The sequence below is a fragment of the Daktulosphaira vitifoliae genome, unplaced genomic scaffold, assembly GCF_025091365.1.
Source record: "Daktulosphaira vitifoliae isolate Bord-2020 unplaced genomic scaffold, ASM2509136v1 Scaffold_4, whole genome shotgun sequence".
In the NCBI taxonomy this organism is placed as follows: Eukaryota; Metazoa; Arthropoda; class Insecta; order Hemiptera; family Phylloxeridae; genus Daktulosphaira; species Daktulosphaira vitifoliae.
In genome coordinates, this window is record NW_026099575.1 from 28894642 (window position 1) to 28910794 (window position 16153).

At 25.6% G+C, this 16153-nt stretch overlaps 3 protein-coding genes across 5 annotated transcripts in view; all 3 read right to left on the minus strand.

Moving 5' to 3' along the window:
* Positions 1 to 473: 473 nt before the first annotated feature.
* LOC126906200 (uncharacterized) lies at positions 474 to 6823 on the minus strand. The gene is made up of 7 exons (XM_050686568.1): positions 6608 to 6823; positions 6397 to 6531; positions 5451 to 5667; positions 5194 to 5383; positions 5017 to 5126; positions 4820 to 4961; positions 474 to 963 (listed from the first exon to the last, which is right to left on the minus strand). Exons 1-7 carry the CDS (start codon positions 6674 to 6676, stop codon positions 672 to 674), a joined length of 1155 nt encoding a protein of 384 aa, XP_050542525.1. The 5' UTR covers positions 6677 to 6823; the 3' UTR covers positions 474 to 671.
* Positions 6824 to 9097: 2274 nt separating this feature from the next.
* On the minus strand, positions 9098 to 9490 carry LOC126905024 (piggyBac transposable element-derived protein 4-like). Its single transcript, XM_050684422.1, has one exon. It carries the CDS (start codon positions 9488 to 9490, stop codon positions 9098 to 9100), a length of 393 nt encoding a protein of 130 aa, XP_050540379.1.
* An 813-nt stretch (positions 9491 to 10303) lies between these two features.
* Positions 10304 to 16153, minus strand: part of LOC126906184 (chromodomain-helicase-DNA-binding protein 1) — a 17272-nt gene continuing 11422 nt past the window's right edge. The window contains exons 11-19 of one of the 3 annotated variants that reach the window (XM_050686538.1): positions 15502 to 16119; positions 15255 to 15428; positions 14057 to 14317; positions 12710 to 13603; positions 11622 to 11800; positions 11340 to 11505; positions 10984 to 11261; positions 10796 to 10906; positions 10304 to 10735 (exon numbers count right to left, since the gene is read on the minus strand). In XM_050686538.1, the coding sequence (XP_050542495.1) occupies positions 10552 to 10735; positions 10796 to 10906; positions 10984 to 11261; positions 11340 to 11505; positions 11622 to 11800; positions 12710 to 13603; positions 14057 to 14317; positions 15255 to 15428; positions 15502 to 16119 (2865 nt within the window). In that variant the 3' untranslated portion in view covers positions 10304 to 10551. Of the gene's footprint in view, positions 10736 to 10795; positions 10922 to 10983; positions 11262 to 11339; positions 11506 to 11621; positions 11801 to 12709; positions 13604 to 14056; positions 14318 to 15254; positions 15429 to 15501; positions 16120 to 16153 lie in introns of all 3 variants that reach the window. The other 2 variants (XM_050686537.1, XM_050686536.1) reach the window with 2 other exon arrangements.

The window sequence follows — 16153 nt, forward strand, 5'->3', positions numbered from 1 at the left end:
TACAAAAAATACTAGCTAACAAGAATGTCATGAACACTCAATCCATTGAACGACTAACATCTATGTTNATTTATTCATTTATTAGAATGTAAAATTTAATTAATTCAATGTGTTAAATTATAAAAAAATGTATATATTTCTAATAAATATATTAAAAACTTGTCTGTTCATACAAAAAATACTAGCTAACAAGAATGTCATGAACACTCAATCCATTGAACGACTAACATCTATGTTTAGACTATTGGTGAGAAAGAATGGAAGGGAAGTAGAGAAAAAAAACAATTTATAAATTATTAGTCCTATTTATAGGGAGTTTTATCTACTTGATTTGAGTTTTTGATTGTATGTTTTGATACAACACATTTTCTGGCAGACTATTTGAATATTTAATATTTCACAGCATATAATATTTAGGATATTCAATAAATTAGTAAACAGGTAAATTCTGATGAACAACAAATACCCTTCACTTTACTTTTTGAATATCTTATATGTATTAATATAATTAAAAACGCATTTTTATTATTTAAATTTTTTTTTTTTTGTATTTATTTACATTTTAGAAAAAAAAGATCAAATTTATTTTGATGTACATAACATTCTAATTTTTACATAATTACATAAATTTAATTTAAAAAGTTTTTGTATGTTTACCCATTTACAAAAACTTAACTAGGCCATGAAAGAATATCATTCATAGCAAATTGATGAGTCCAGTACCTAGCAATTGCATCATATGTTTGTCTATCATTATTATAGAGATGAGCAATATCTGGTTCCATACATACATCACAAAATGGATCTGTTAGCAATGACTGAATAGATATCAATACTTTAGCTAAGGTTAAAGCTAGACTCCAATTATGATGAATTGAATCTAAACCAATATCTCCATGACGAGATATATTAGGATGAAATATTTTGGTTAAAAATCTTACAACTGGAGGACTCATGGGATATCTAAAAATATAAAAATTTCATTTCATTTAATTTTGTTGTTATTTTTATTTTATTGACATTCATAAGACAGGGGATATATAATATAACACAATTTAATTTACTTTATTTAATAGGGTTCGGTTTTTGATTATTTAAAATCTTTAACAATCAATCGACTACATTTAGATAAGCTAAATAGTTAAATTTAGTAAAAAAAAAAAAAAGGGTATGTTTTTTATTTTAGTCTACAATTAATCCAACAATTAGTTTTCTTTTATTTCAATTTTGGCTGGAAAAGTTTGTCATCTTTCTAACTCGTAATGTTAAGTTAGATTTAAAATGTAAAGTTAAGTTATCATTCATAAGTTAACAAATTTTAATAGTAAACTCAGTTAAGATACTAGTTATTTTAAATAGTAATAATAACTTTTTAACTAAAGTTAGCTAATAGAACCTTTTTTTATTCAATAGGAAGAATAAATTTCAATTATCTACTATAAAAACTGCAATGAGAAAATTTATTTTTTAACAATTAATAGTATTAATAAAAAACAAATAACACATAACTCTGTTATTGCTATTCAAAACATACAGTCCAATACCTTATTGCGGTGTATAATCCATTTTTTTTCTTGAAAATTTTTATTTTATTTTGTACTATACTAATAGAGATGAACTGGTTGTTGGCCACAATTTAATGTTTTTTTCTCATTATTTTAATATTTAATTAATTTGAAAATATGTATTTTTTCATATTATACAACAAATTGATTGGTAAAGGAACTAGAATAATTTAAGTTAATTAAATATTGTAATTACATTATTATAACTAAAAAAAAAAAAAAACGGTAGCACAGTGAGAACGGGGCATATTTTAATCCAGTATAGTTTAAATCTGACAATGATTAAAATCACTATCATAAGAAACGCTTCCATGCAAATCTGTTGATAGTGTTTAATTTCAAGAAATTGGTAGATTATTTCAAAAGCAACAATAATTCTTATTCCCTTAATTTTATCCCGATTAGTTATTTGATTTATTATTATAATATATGAATAAATAATAACTATAGTAATTAAATTTAGTATGAAATTTATATTCAAAAATTTAATATTGTAATACTTTTCAATAAAAATATTTGTTATTTATAACAAAATTATAATTTTTATATACTGGACAATAAGGAACTTTCATCAGAAACAAAAATATACTTTTCCAAATCAACTTTTTGCGATGTTTTTAAATGTGCAATTAGACTTTTTCTATCACTTCTAAGTTTTAATATTAATAATATTATCAAAAAATAAGTATTTAAATATAAAAAAATAATTAAAAAAAAAATTGTATTAAATTAATACTGATTTTGATTATTAATATGTTAAAAATAAGAAAAATGACATATAAACCTATTTTTTTAATCCTTTAAAGTTGATTTTTATGAATGTTTATAATTAAAAAAAATTAATTTATTACCATAATTTTTAGCTCAATTTGCAAGTTTGAAATTGACATCATTAAATAGGAAATTTTATGAGAATTAAAAAAATTGGATCGTTAAGATTAATATGCAGTCAGGAAATTTTATAATAACTATTTATAGTAAATTTATCAGAAAAGCTCAATATTTTTTTGCATTTATATCGTAATAGATAACTTAGATAGAAATAGTAGTAATCATTTTCTAGTAACTTTTGGTGTTTAAAAAGATTCTACAATTGAAATACGAACTGAATTAATTTTAATGATTTACTTTAACTAAAATAACTAATCAAAAAAAAGTTGTTAAAAAGATCTAAAAATCCATTGTTAATTCAGGAGAAATTAACAATCATTTTTTTTAGAAATGATTTAATTTTGTAATTGAAACCCATCATATCGAACTTGATTCGTCAAAAAATACTTTGAAAACATTATAAATGAATGATTTTAATTGTTTGTATGGATTAAGCTGTTTAAGGTACTTTTTATTTATTAAGGCATTTTTTTTCAATGTTTAGGGTAATATCTTCAACTAAATACAAATTGTAATCATTTGGCATATCGTTGAAAAAAGTAGGTTAATTGAGGGTTGGAAAAATAAATTGCAGCCATAAAAAAAAACTCCCCTTTTCACCATGAAGTCAAATTTTTTTTTTTTCAAATTAAAGCATATTACATAATCTATATAAGTGTCAGTATTTCCAGAACACTTTCAAAAATTAAATTGAAAATGTCCTAGTTTCAATATGCATGTTTAAAGTTCTGACCCCCTATATAAAATTATATGTTCCTATTTAAAAACAAATCTCTATCATCTAGATATCTAGATATCATATGCCTCTTTCATCTGACGAAAGAGGCATATAAAAATTATTTATAAAACAATAATAATATTAATCCATACATATTTCCAAAAGTTATAGCAATATAAATTTTAAAAAAATATAAAATCGAGAATTTTTTTACAGAAATCGTACGTTATTCTTTAATTTTTATGTCCGTTTTCACTATGAAGAAAAGTCCAGAGGTCAAATTTTTTTATTTTAAATTATAGTATAGTACATAACCTTTAATTTAAGGTATATATAAAAATGTCAGTATTTCCGAAACATTTTCAAAAGTTAAGTTGAAAGAGTTCCACTTTCTATACGCATTTTTAAAGGTTTGAACCCCCCATGTATAAAGAGAAATGGTCCGATTTAAAAAAAAAGTATGAAAGAGGTATATATAAATTATTTATCATTAATGAATACAAATGATTCATGCATTTTTTAAAAAGTTATAGCAACATAATGTTAAAAATATAAAATATAATATCAATAATTTTTTCACAAAAATAGCATATTTTTGCATACGGTAGTCATTTTCACCATGAAGACAAGTCCAGAGGTTAATTTTTTTTTTTCAAATTAAAGTATATTACATAAGCTTTAATTTAAGTTATATATAAAAGTGTCAGTATTTACGGAACATTTTCAAAAGTCAATTTTTTGTGAAAAAGTTGCCATTTTGAAACCCTTCCTGTGGGCTAGTAAGGGGTCAAATGTTTACAAAAATATATCTAAAGATAGGTAAATACCTAAGGTATCTATAAAAAAAATTATATTGATTCGATCATTTTTTAAAAAATTATGACAGTTTTAAATAAAAAAAATGTCGAAAATTAGCGATTTCTAAATTAGTAATTTTTTAGAGGATTTCCCCCGTTTACGGAGAACGAGGGAATTTTTTTCAATTTTCGAGGGTAATGTCTTTGACTCTGATATGATTTGTAATCTTTTGACGTATTTTTCATCAAAATCGGTCCAGGGAGAGCGGAGATTAAGCATTCACAGACACAAAAAAAAATAAAAAAACATATCATAGTAAATTTAATACCTTCTCAGCTTCGCATCAAAGCTAAAATAGGGGTTATTAACTTTAAGATTCCCCATTATTCATCCAAATTTATCAAATAATTGAATTGATAAACAAAAAAAGTTTGAAAACACGGTGTTGAATAAACTCAGTCTTTTTTTGTATACTAAATAGTCTATTAACTATTATTATTAAATACTAACTTAACATATTTAAAAATATAAGAGTTAATTAAAATATTTTAATTGTACACTGTTTTTTTATTTTTGTTTTTCATTTTATATTGAACAATAACAATATTTAAAAATTGCATTAACCCTCTGTCAAGGGTGTCTATGAATATTACATAGTTATGCACCCCAAAGCACATATGCTACAACATTAAAAACTTTCATTTATAATTGTTTTAAGCCCAAATTTTTTTTTTCTGATAGATGGTATATACAATAATAGAACATATAAATAAAGCATACACTTATTTTGATAACCCTTATCTCATAAATATAACTTATAATTAATATCAATCTCCATTATACTTACCCATAAGGAATCTGTATATAAAGATAAAAAATTCCGCCTTCGAAAGGACTACCAACAGGTCCTAAAATTGTGGCTTGCCAATGACACCAATGACTGTCTAAAGGTACAGCTCTTATACCTTCTGGAGGATCACCTTTTAAACCTATGAAAAAAAAATTAAGTGATATTTTTATTTTAACTGTATTAATAAAGTTAACTTTTGACTTCATGACGTAAACGTCTCCTTCTCCAAGAATTTTCTTGACACTCAGCATAAGGTCGAACAAACATGCGTCGTACACAGGATAAACATGATGAACTATTAATTCTATAACCATAAGATTTTTTTTTCTTCAATATAATTTAATTTATGTAATAAAATATTATATACTAACAAAGATGAACATATAAAATGCCAATCATCTACATTTTTGAGGGGTTTAAATAATGGCCAACATTTATCCACTAACCTACACCAAGTAGTTTGTGGAATATGAGAACGGAGAAGTTGATCCCATCGTGTACAAACTTTACTAACACACCATAGACTAAAGTCATCCAAGTATGAAAAAACAGTCAATAATACTATAAAATAAAAAAAAGTCATTAGTATATTATAACTCATATTAGTTATAATATTTTGACAAAATACCTTCAGGTGGAAGTTCTTGAAAGTAATCACTATCTCCATCAAAAGGACGTATAGCTGACATTTCAGATAGTAGCTGAAGTCGCCTTGCTAAATCTTGAGATGGTGCTGCTGCCAAATTACCTGATACATCAAGAGAAATATCTTGTATAGGACGTTGATGTCCATTATAAAATGTATCTGCTGGTTCATCATTTCCACTATCACCATCCTCTATACCCTAAGTGTTGCAAATAACATTTAAAAAATAAAGCTAAATTAATTAATAGTTAAAATATGTGAACAATGATAAATTAACATAACTCTTAATATTGTGTTCAGTGCTAATGATAAAAATATGATTTTTAAATACAAATATATTTTTTGAATCATATCTTTATAAATATTGAGTTTATTGACCAATATTGTTTACTTATTTATAATAAAAATACTTTAATTAATTTTACAAATTAAAAAAGTAGAGATCAATTAATAAAATCCCAATATATTCTTGAAAATATCAACCAAAGCTGAAAACCTAGATAAGCAATTTTTAATAGAATTGTTTTCAGATTAGAAAATATTCGCAATATTAGAATGATTTTTTAAAAAAACTTAAGGGTTAAAAAATAAAGTGAAATTTAATGTTTGTGACAAAAATAAAATTTTATTAGTAAGAGGGAATAGAAAACTATTTTATTTGAATGAAATCGGTGTTTATTTACATTTTAACAAATAAATTACAGACATAAAAATACTATTTTTTTTTTTAGTTAATACGCTCACAATAATTCACAATGGTAAAATTAAAATTGTTGCTTTAATGCATAATCTATAAATTATTTTTCATTAATTAGCTGCTTTTTTAATAAATCTGTCTTAGGATACTGCCAGTTAGAATGAGTTGATACTCAATCGTTAAAAATGTAATACACAATGTAATTTCATTAAAAATTGGAAATGCTACTACCATTGTATTAGAAACGTCTTCATGTAAAGCTTGAGATAAATCATCCGAAAAAAGAAATAAATGACATGTTTGACATATTTGTTCTTCAAAACAAGATCCATAATATCCATTACATACATGACAGTTCAATGGTTTCTAATTTAAGAAAATATTTTACGTATTTAATCAAATTTAAATAATAATAATAAATATAAAGATATTTTGAATATACCTGAAATTTTGCAACTAGTACTTTATTAACAAGATTAGTTTCTTGATCACCATATACACCTTCAGACATTTCAAAGCACCAAAATATTTGGATAATTCTAATAAATTAAAAATAATAACTTTCGAGTTTTAAAAAGTGAGCTCATTTTACATACTGTTTGAAAATTCATAAATTAAAACTTAAGAAACACATAACACATACAACACGTTACAATTGGTATGTTATCAATTAAAAATATTATTTTAAGTATTTATCTTATCTGTGTTATTTCATTAATATTTAATAGATAAGGGAGTTGAACTTTTGACAGAATTAAGAATTTAAAAATATATAGATTATTTGGTTATTTATTTTAAAAAATTTGAATAACTTTACTATTGTTGGAAATATCAAATTACATAGTTCTTAGCTCGTGATTATAAGCGAAGGCTAGTGTATTTTTAAGCTAACAAACTACGAATCTCTTTTGTTAATTATATTTTTTACCTTTTTCTTATTAACGGATACACTTATCAAATAATATTTCTATCATTCTAAAGCTAGCTATTTTCTTCCAGAAAATAAAATATTTATCGTTCAATTAGAATTTGTTAAATTTCCACTGGCAAAGGTAGCATTCATATGCTTCAACTTAGTAAATTGATTTAAAACGAATATTTAAAATGTATAATCATAACTGCCATACAAAAAATGACCGAGTGATTTTACATTGATAAATGATTGTTTTAAAATTTTTAAATAAATAAATTCATTTTTTTTTCAATATATTTCATCATATAGAAATTTTCAAACAATTTTTCTTCATTTTTTATAATTTCTTGCAAAAAATCTATTGATAAAAATACTATTTTTGAATCAATTACAAATTATAGTCGAGATTGGTAATGTTACAATCAGTATAGATAGAAATCTGATAGTAAAAATTATTTATTAATCACTAGTCAGAAAATGTTATATATTGTATATGTACCACTACTAAACTGGCGATAATGCTCAAGTGTGGATTATGATCGTATACCACCCTATCTATAGTACCCATGTTCAGTTTTTATTTGATCATCTCAATTTCAGATACCCAAGAGCACGGGTTGGGTTCTAAATTTTGGGCAATTTTACAAGCATTAGAATAAAATATGTATAATACTTTAACCAAACATTTAACAGAAATCTAATAAAATTAGAAAGGGTAGCAGTACTCCACTTTAGTTCTACAACCGTAATTAGTAGTCTCCAATGTTTTTAAATATAACAAAAATATAAATAGAATGGTAATCATTAATTTTTTGATTACTTATAGGATTTATTTAACTGTCCTAGGTCGAATAGGAAATGCTAAGACTAGTTAGCATAGAATATAATTTCTGTGTTTTTGAAATCTTTTCTTTTATCCCTTATGTGACTGGAAAGGTACCCGGGTACCTTTTCAGCTTTTAAATTTATTTTCCTTCTAAATATTTAGTATGTATGGTTAGTCCTTCTGTGACATCTCTAAATAGCATGTATAGTTAACAAATTTATATTTTGTATTTGAAAAGTATATAATTTATTATACTTAAAATAGCGTTAATTTTACACCTTATAAGGACGNTTTTATTATATTTTAAAATAGCGTTGTTAATTTTACACCTTATAAGGACGTAGTAGGTACCTGGGTACCTCTATATATTGTATTTAAATGTAGGTTTTATTGATATAAAAAAAAGTTAAATTATCATTGATAAATATTTTTTCTGGACATCAATAAAATAGATACAAATATTAAGAGAACAAAAATGTTATTTTTTACATATTTAGTAAGTATTATAACATATTTAGGTTTTTTGTTGATTGCAAGTTTCGCAAAATGATTTGTTTATTGAGTGTTCATTGCAAATAGGCTTTGAGCAAGTTGAACAAGCTTTTCGAGTTTTCCGTGGCTTATAACCCAATTCTCGACATACTAAGCAACTTCCAACTAAGTGAATACGTCCTGAAGCATCACAAGGTGGTTCATTTTTAGGAATAGCAATTATCTGTTGTATTGGCCGTCCGAAAACCATTTCCATTGAATTACGAGTATATCGATTTCCTACTACTTTGGGTATGAAGGTTCGAATTTCTATTGCAGGCATACATAACTGATTTGCAAGCTCTTTTAAAAATTTTCGGCGTCAATCAGTTGTGTTAAACCTTTGATTGTGTTCCATATATATAATATATGCAGATAAAGCAGCAATATCAATCATGTTGAAAAAAAATGCAAGTGGCCAACGATTAGTTCTTCGCTTTATTGTGTATTCTGTTAACATTTTATCCATTGTATCCACTCCTCTTTTTATCTAATTATAATATTTTATAATTTCTGGTTTAGGGGTAGCAGCTTGCATTATGTCGGCTGTCATATAAAAGAACAACAGATTTATTTATTTTTAGAACATAAGAACAAAGAATTATATCTTTTCTAAATACAAAATTTGTAGAATGTAACGCTCTGGCTTTTGATGGAAGCATTTAGGGAGGCAAGAATCTTTTATTTTTTCTGACAGTACCAACCAATGTCATATTCCAAGAGTTTAATGTAGTATCCAATTGCATACTTGTAAAAAAGTCGTCTGTAGTCACATTTCGTCTAGAACCTTTATACATCGCAACTAAGTCTAGAACTGTACGTTCACCAATATTTACTTGACGTTTACCATCTTGTGATTTGCCTGTGTAAATTTTACCATGCAAAGGGTAAGCATTTGCTGCATCGCAAGCCCAAAAAACCTTTATTCCATATTTTGCAGATTTAGATGGAATGTACTGTGTAAATTTTGTGTGTCCTCTGTAAGGAAATAATTGTTCGTCTGCTGTTATATTTTCTGTAGGTTTATAATTTTTATGCAAGTTTTTATTGAGCATGTCCAAATATCACGAATCGGTGCAGCTTTGTCTGTTGTAATACGTATATTACGAGTGTTTACATTATCAAAACGAATAAACCTTAGCAACATTTTGAATCGATCTCGAGACATTGCAGCTCGAATGAGAGGTAACGAGTCTAATTTCCACATTTCTGATACATGTTCTTTATTAGATCTATGTACACCAGATACGAGAAGAATTACATATAATAAGATATAAAGCGATAGACTGACGACAATGAAATAATTTACCGGAAAAGCACAGATAACTATATTGTAGGTACCCGGGTACCTACACCGTCATAAGAAGTTGTTTTTTTTTTTCAGTCACATAAAGGTTAATATTGCAAGTGCAATATCATCGGTGTATTTATTTTTTAAATTCAAAATACTATTTTATGCCTATAACTATCATACATAGTATGCATAGACTAAATTCATATTTAAAAATAATTATAGTTTCACTTTATGAAACACTTATGGCAAAAATTAAATTGGCAAATTCTTGGTATTTTATTATTTAATTTAAAATTTAACATGAAACATACTTGTTTAATATCACATAGTTGTTTATCATTTTAAAACATATATACAAGCGCATAAAAAATTTAGTATTATGAATTAAAAAATACATTAACGGTTTGTAAGAAAAATAAGAGTCACTTATTAAATTAGACAACAATATTTTACATTTGTATACAGAGTTATGAACGAGAAGAATTGCGCTTAAAATGAATTTTTAAAATAAAAAAATTAAAAACAAAATAAACAGTGAACGGTTAAGAAATGAAAAGCTATACACAAATCATAATTATTAATTTTACTAAATACATTACATATAATTATATTATGTAAAAAAATAAATATTTACAATTGCTGTTCGATAATCGAATCTAACTAAGTAGAATTTAACATATTTTGGTACAAGATAAAAATAAAAAAACTATAATTCCTAAGGAAAAACACATTAAAACAATATCCATTATAATGCATTTCTTAAATTAAGTTTTTAAAAACTTTTGGTTCAACATTAAATTTTTAATGTGAAATATAATATGGTTAGGAATTGTTCCTAGGCCTTCGTTCATAATCTCTTCTATAGTCTGAAACAGGAGGATGCCAGTCATTGGGTACAGCATATGGGGGCATATTAATATAAGATGCAGAGTTTGAGCGGCTGTATAATTCAGGAGCATAAAAACCAGCAGCTGCTTGACCATATGCAGCATATGCTTGTTGATACCTATTAAATTTATTGCATATTTTAAACATAATATTAACTTAACACGTTTATTGTACATACCTAATTTTTTCATACATGCGCAGGTCAGAATCATGCTCTCTTTCTCGATCTCGAAATCCTGAACGGTTGCGGTAACTACTATCATATCTTTCCCGCCTAGTACCAGAATCTCTACTAGAGGAAAACCTTTACAATGTAAGTTCCAGTTAATATACTTTATATCATGAAAATATTATTTAAAAGCTTACCTGCGGCCTTCACTTCTTGAATAAGGAGTGCTTCTATTTCTATGATGATTATAACTATTATCATACCTATTAGTTCCCTGTTCATAGGATCTAGAGGGATTATTTGAAGAATTACTTGAACTAGGTGGAGGAGAACCAGTTGTAGTAGTACCAGTTTGAAGAATACTAGAATTACTTATTTGAGTTGAATTAAATTTTGGTTTTTTATGCAATTTATCAATATCATCAGTTTCGCGAGGTTTTCTTTTAGTAAAATTAGGGGAATCTTCTGAGTCCACCTAAAACAAAAATGTGTAAAACACATGCAAAAAAATAATAATTTTGTTCATTTTAATACAAAAGGTTAAGAATTTTACATTTTTATGAATTTTTCTATCATCTTTATACTTGTCTTTTTTCTTTTTATCTTTAATTTTAATTTCTTTTTCATATTTTTCATTTGTGTGCAATCCTTTGCGGTAAATTTTGAGTAGTTTTTTTGAATCAAACTCGGTGAATTTTGAGACAAAAAACCATAAATTACTAAAAAATTTTTATTTTATTTTTCAAATAATTTTTTTATTAAATTAATTATTTTTAAGGTTTAAATTGTATTAAAAAAAAAAAAATTAAGTATTACTTAAAATTCATTTAAATACCTTCTCCATTCCCTAATTTTATCAGGATCTTTGTATTCTTCTAAACATTTTCCTATGTGTGAGCCTATTTCTATTAAACACTCTTGCATGTGATTGACATAACGCGATTCATTTTTTTTTTCTTCAGGATCATCTAAGGCTTTCAGTACTTTTTTAACGGGGCGCATTTTTTCTTTGCACTATAAATAATAAATAAATTTAACTGATTTACAAAATATATTAAAAAAAAAAAAAACTGTTAATAATTTGTCATACAAAATAGTACAATTAATTCCAGGGCCCAGAATTTCAAGTAATCATAAAATTTGTTATTGTCATTCAAAATGTATATTATTGATAAATAATTATTAATATCTTTTTTGGTTTTCCCAATAAAAATCATGATTGTCATGATTTTGTAGGGACTTTCTGCCTAACTACGTTAAACTTGTATAACTATAGTAGTCTTAATGCAATACGGTCGTCACTTAAGGGAGGACATGACCTCTGGAAAATATATGATTATATATCATTTTTAAATTTTTTTAATTATATAAAATATTTTTAAATAATTAAGAAAAGATGAAAAAAAAAAAAAACATTGTGACCCATGGAATTTGAATCTGTAAGCCATTTCAGAGAACCATTAACTTTTAATAGTTATTTTTACATTATAAACTTTAAGCTCAAAAATTGAGAAAAAAATTTTTGTATCAAGTTTCTATGGTGTTTTTACAACACACATGAAAGATACTATAGCAATACTCTTGAAAAATAAAATGAAAATTCTAGACTACATTATTTAGAATGATAACAAAAATAACAAATAAGGCACCTAGAAATGAAGAGGTCAAAGTGACAAAAAATTAATTCTAAGATAACTGAATTAAAAAAATTATTTACAGTATTTTTTCAATGTTTAGAAAATAACATGGCAATTAATGGCAATTTGTTAAAACAAAATCATTATTATTAATAACCAACTTCAATGAGTGATTAATTTACTTTTAACTTTATTTTTTCGAAATGTTACATTATCCTTGTTAGCATCTGTGTATTTCAAAACATTGAAATGGAAGGGTTAAATTTTGAAAATTTCGACTACTTACTTCTAAGAAAATATCTTTTGGCAATTCAACAATATCATCAACATTAACAGCTTTTGGTTCACTATTTGCTGTAAAATGCATGGGTCCTGATTTATTTATAGTTTTTCGTTTTTTTTCTTTTTTAGGAGAAGAACCCATTCCTAATTTTATATTATTTAGATCTTTTTTAACTAACAGTTTATCATCATGACTACTATTATTTTCACTTTTTTTCTTTTTTGAACTATTATCGTTATCACTACTATCATCTTCAACTATTTCTTTGGATTTACCTTCTTTAATTTTACGAATTTTTTTTGGTTTAAGTTCACCTTTATTAACAATTTGATTTTTTTTTAACATTTTCAATAAATATTCTGCTCGAGCTAATAAATGTTTAGCTTGTGGTTTCTTGTCTTCATTAGATAAAATTTTATCACTAAGACCTAAAGCAGTATCAATTTTTATTGCTTCCCATGAACCTAATCCATAAAGATAAATTCCTTTTAATAGCTTTGAATCATCTGATATTTCCCAATCAAAATCAAAATTAGCGGATTTCACACGTTTTAAATCTAATGTCCACTTCATTCTTTCTTCTTCATCTAATGGTATTATTTCATCCAGAACATCTAATTCTTCACTACAAGCTAATACACTTTTAGCATTTACTGCAACACCTCCTAATTTGATTGAAGGTCCACGATTTCTTTTTTTTGTGCCATCTTCAGTTACAACTTCAGTTTCTTTATGGTTTTCTTCATTGCATGCTTCATGACAACGATCATATAGCATTTGTATGAGTTTTTTTAATTCAGACTTAGGCTTATCCTGTAAATCAGCATCACCAGCAACTGCATCTATACGCTTTAAAGGATTTGGGAATCGTTTACAGCTCTTGATAAGCTTTCGAATCTATAATAATATAAATAAGATTTAATTATATTAAAATTAATAACATGAAACATTAGCAAGAACATTAATAACTTTTGAGAACAATAATAATAAAATCATATTGATGTTTGATAAGCTCATTTTTTTTCATTAAAATTAATTAAGGCAAAATCAATTTCATCATTTAGCATGTCCTAATTATAGACATAGATACACATAATACAAATCTAGTGTGATATTGACATTTCTCGGAGTCTTGCTAGCCTGAGTCACTCAGGTAAGCACAATCATTAAACTTGAAATGACTTTTATAAGGCAATCTACAGACCCTTCAATATAGTTTAGACAAAAAGAGTGACTATTCATTAGCCACAAACAACTTCTAAACTATACTCATTAATGAATGATTATGACAGGAAATTTAAATAAAAATAAAAAGATTTTACATTTTCTTAAAAAAAATAAAATGCTTACTTCAGAATCAGAAAATCCTTTAACAATTTCTTTTGTGCCAACACGTGGTCTGCCTCTTTTTCGTGGTTGATCGTCATCACTTCCATCATAGCTAGAACCATCAGATTCACCACTTTTTTTAGATTTAGTACCTCTTCCATCAGCTTGATTAGCATTTTGTAAAGTTTTTCTACTTCTAGGAGGTAAATAAAGATCTTCCATTTCTTTGGCTTTTTCTTCTTCTTCCACCTTTTTTCTTAATGTTTCAGGAATAATTTCCTCCTAGTGATTTTTAAAGCCATTAAACATTATATATTACATTAATTACGTACATAAATTTACTCCTGATAAAATAAGACATAATAAAATATAAAATTTTTTTTCCAATACATATGATTTACTTGAGCTAAATAAAAATATAAGTATACTAGCTTTTGCAAACAGTAGTTATTTTCTTTGAAGATAACAATTGGAAAAATTTAGAAGTTGAAGTCAATAATTTAGGTCAATCAAATATCTAAGAATAATATACAAAAAATAATCAACAACTAAATTATAAAAAATTTGTGTACATTCCTTTCTTAATAAAATAAAAATATTTTTAATTATCATAGGACACTTAAGTTATACTCTAAAATGTGTAATGTTAAGAAAGCAAAACATTGCCAAATTAACTTTAAGATATTGAATAAAATAAAAATTAAAAAATATTTAGGAGTAATAATTAATGAATACGACATCACTTTAAAATCATAACAACCCATTTGAGAAAATATTTCAGTATCTTTAAAGAAATTTGTCAAATTTTATACATTAACTAAATAAAATTTTATTATTTTGTTATAGTACAACTCAATATTAAACTATATTATTGAATGGGTTCTGTACATTAATATGCACTTGACTAACTTATGATAATATATAGAATTTTGATTAGAATCATATCAAAACAATACAGATGTGATATTTGAGAATTAATTAAACTATTAAAAAAAATTCAAATTTTGACAACTTTATTAAAAAAAAAAGTAATAAGCAGCTATTTTGTCAGAGCTTGTTCATAATTGCATCATTATGTTTTAGTATAACATTGTAATATTAAAAAAAGTTTTAAATACTATACTCCTACTCCCACAACAAACATTGTTTCTTGTAAGTAGTAATTAAAATTTTATTAAATGTTTTGCTATTTCTTAAATAAAATAAATAAAAATGTTACCCAGTCTTTATTTTCTTGATCATTTTGACCACTGGGAGATAAGTCATCAGCTATATTTTTTTCTTCATCAAAAGTAAAACTAGCTACTTTAAAAGCTGATAAGAGTTCATCACCAACAGTAGCAGGAGCTTCATCACGGGTTTCAGCTCGCCTTAAAATCTCATCAATATCACACTAAAAATAAGTTTAAGCAATGAAAAATAAAAATTGATTGCGAATATGTATTCTTTTGTAAAATGTAAGTTACCAAAGGTTCTTCATCAGCACCTGGTTCATCTTTGAATAATTCTTCAGCACCAAATTTTAATATTGCAGTTAGTTCATCTTTATTAAATGGAATTGAAGAATTTTTGGCTTTTTTGTCTAAAACTGTACGACCTGTAGTATCCATTCTTTGAATCACTAAATGATCCAATACCATTTTTTGTTTGGCTCTTTCTACAATATCCTCTTCGACTGATCCTTTAGTTACAAGTCTATAAATGTTAACTTGATTTTTTTGTCCAATTCTATGAGCACGAGCTTGAGCTTGCAAATCATTTTGAGGATTCCAATCAGAATCAAATATAATAACTGTATCAGCAGTGGCTAAATTGATTCCCAACCCACCAGCACGAGTAGATAATAAGAAACAAAAATCTTGTGACCCTTCAGCATTAAAGTGTTCTAGTGCTTGTCGTCTAATATCACCTTTGATACTACCATCTAATCGTTGAAAAGGTAAATGCCGGTAGCTTAAGTATTCAGCAAGGATATCTAACATTCGAACCATTTGCGAAAAAATTAGAACTCGATGGCCAGTTTCTTTAAGACGCACTAATAGTTTGTCAAGAAGCATAAGCTTTCCTGAACCTCGTAGTAAACTCTAATAAAAAAAAAAAAAAAAAAAAAAAAAAAAA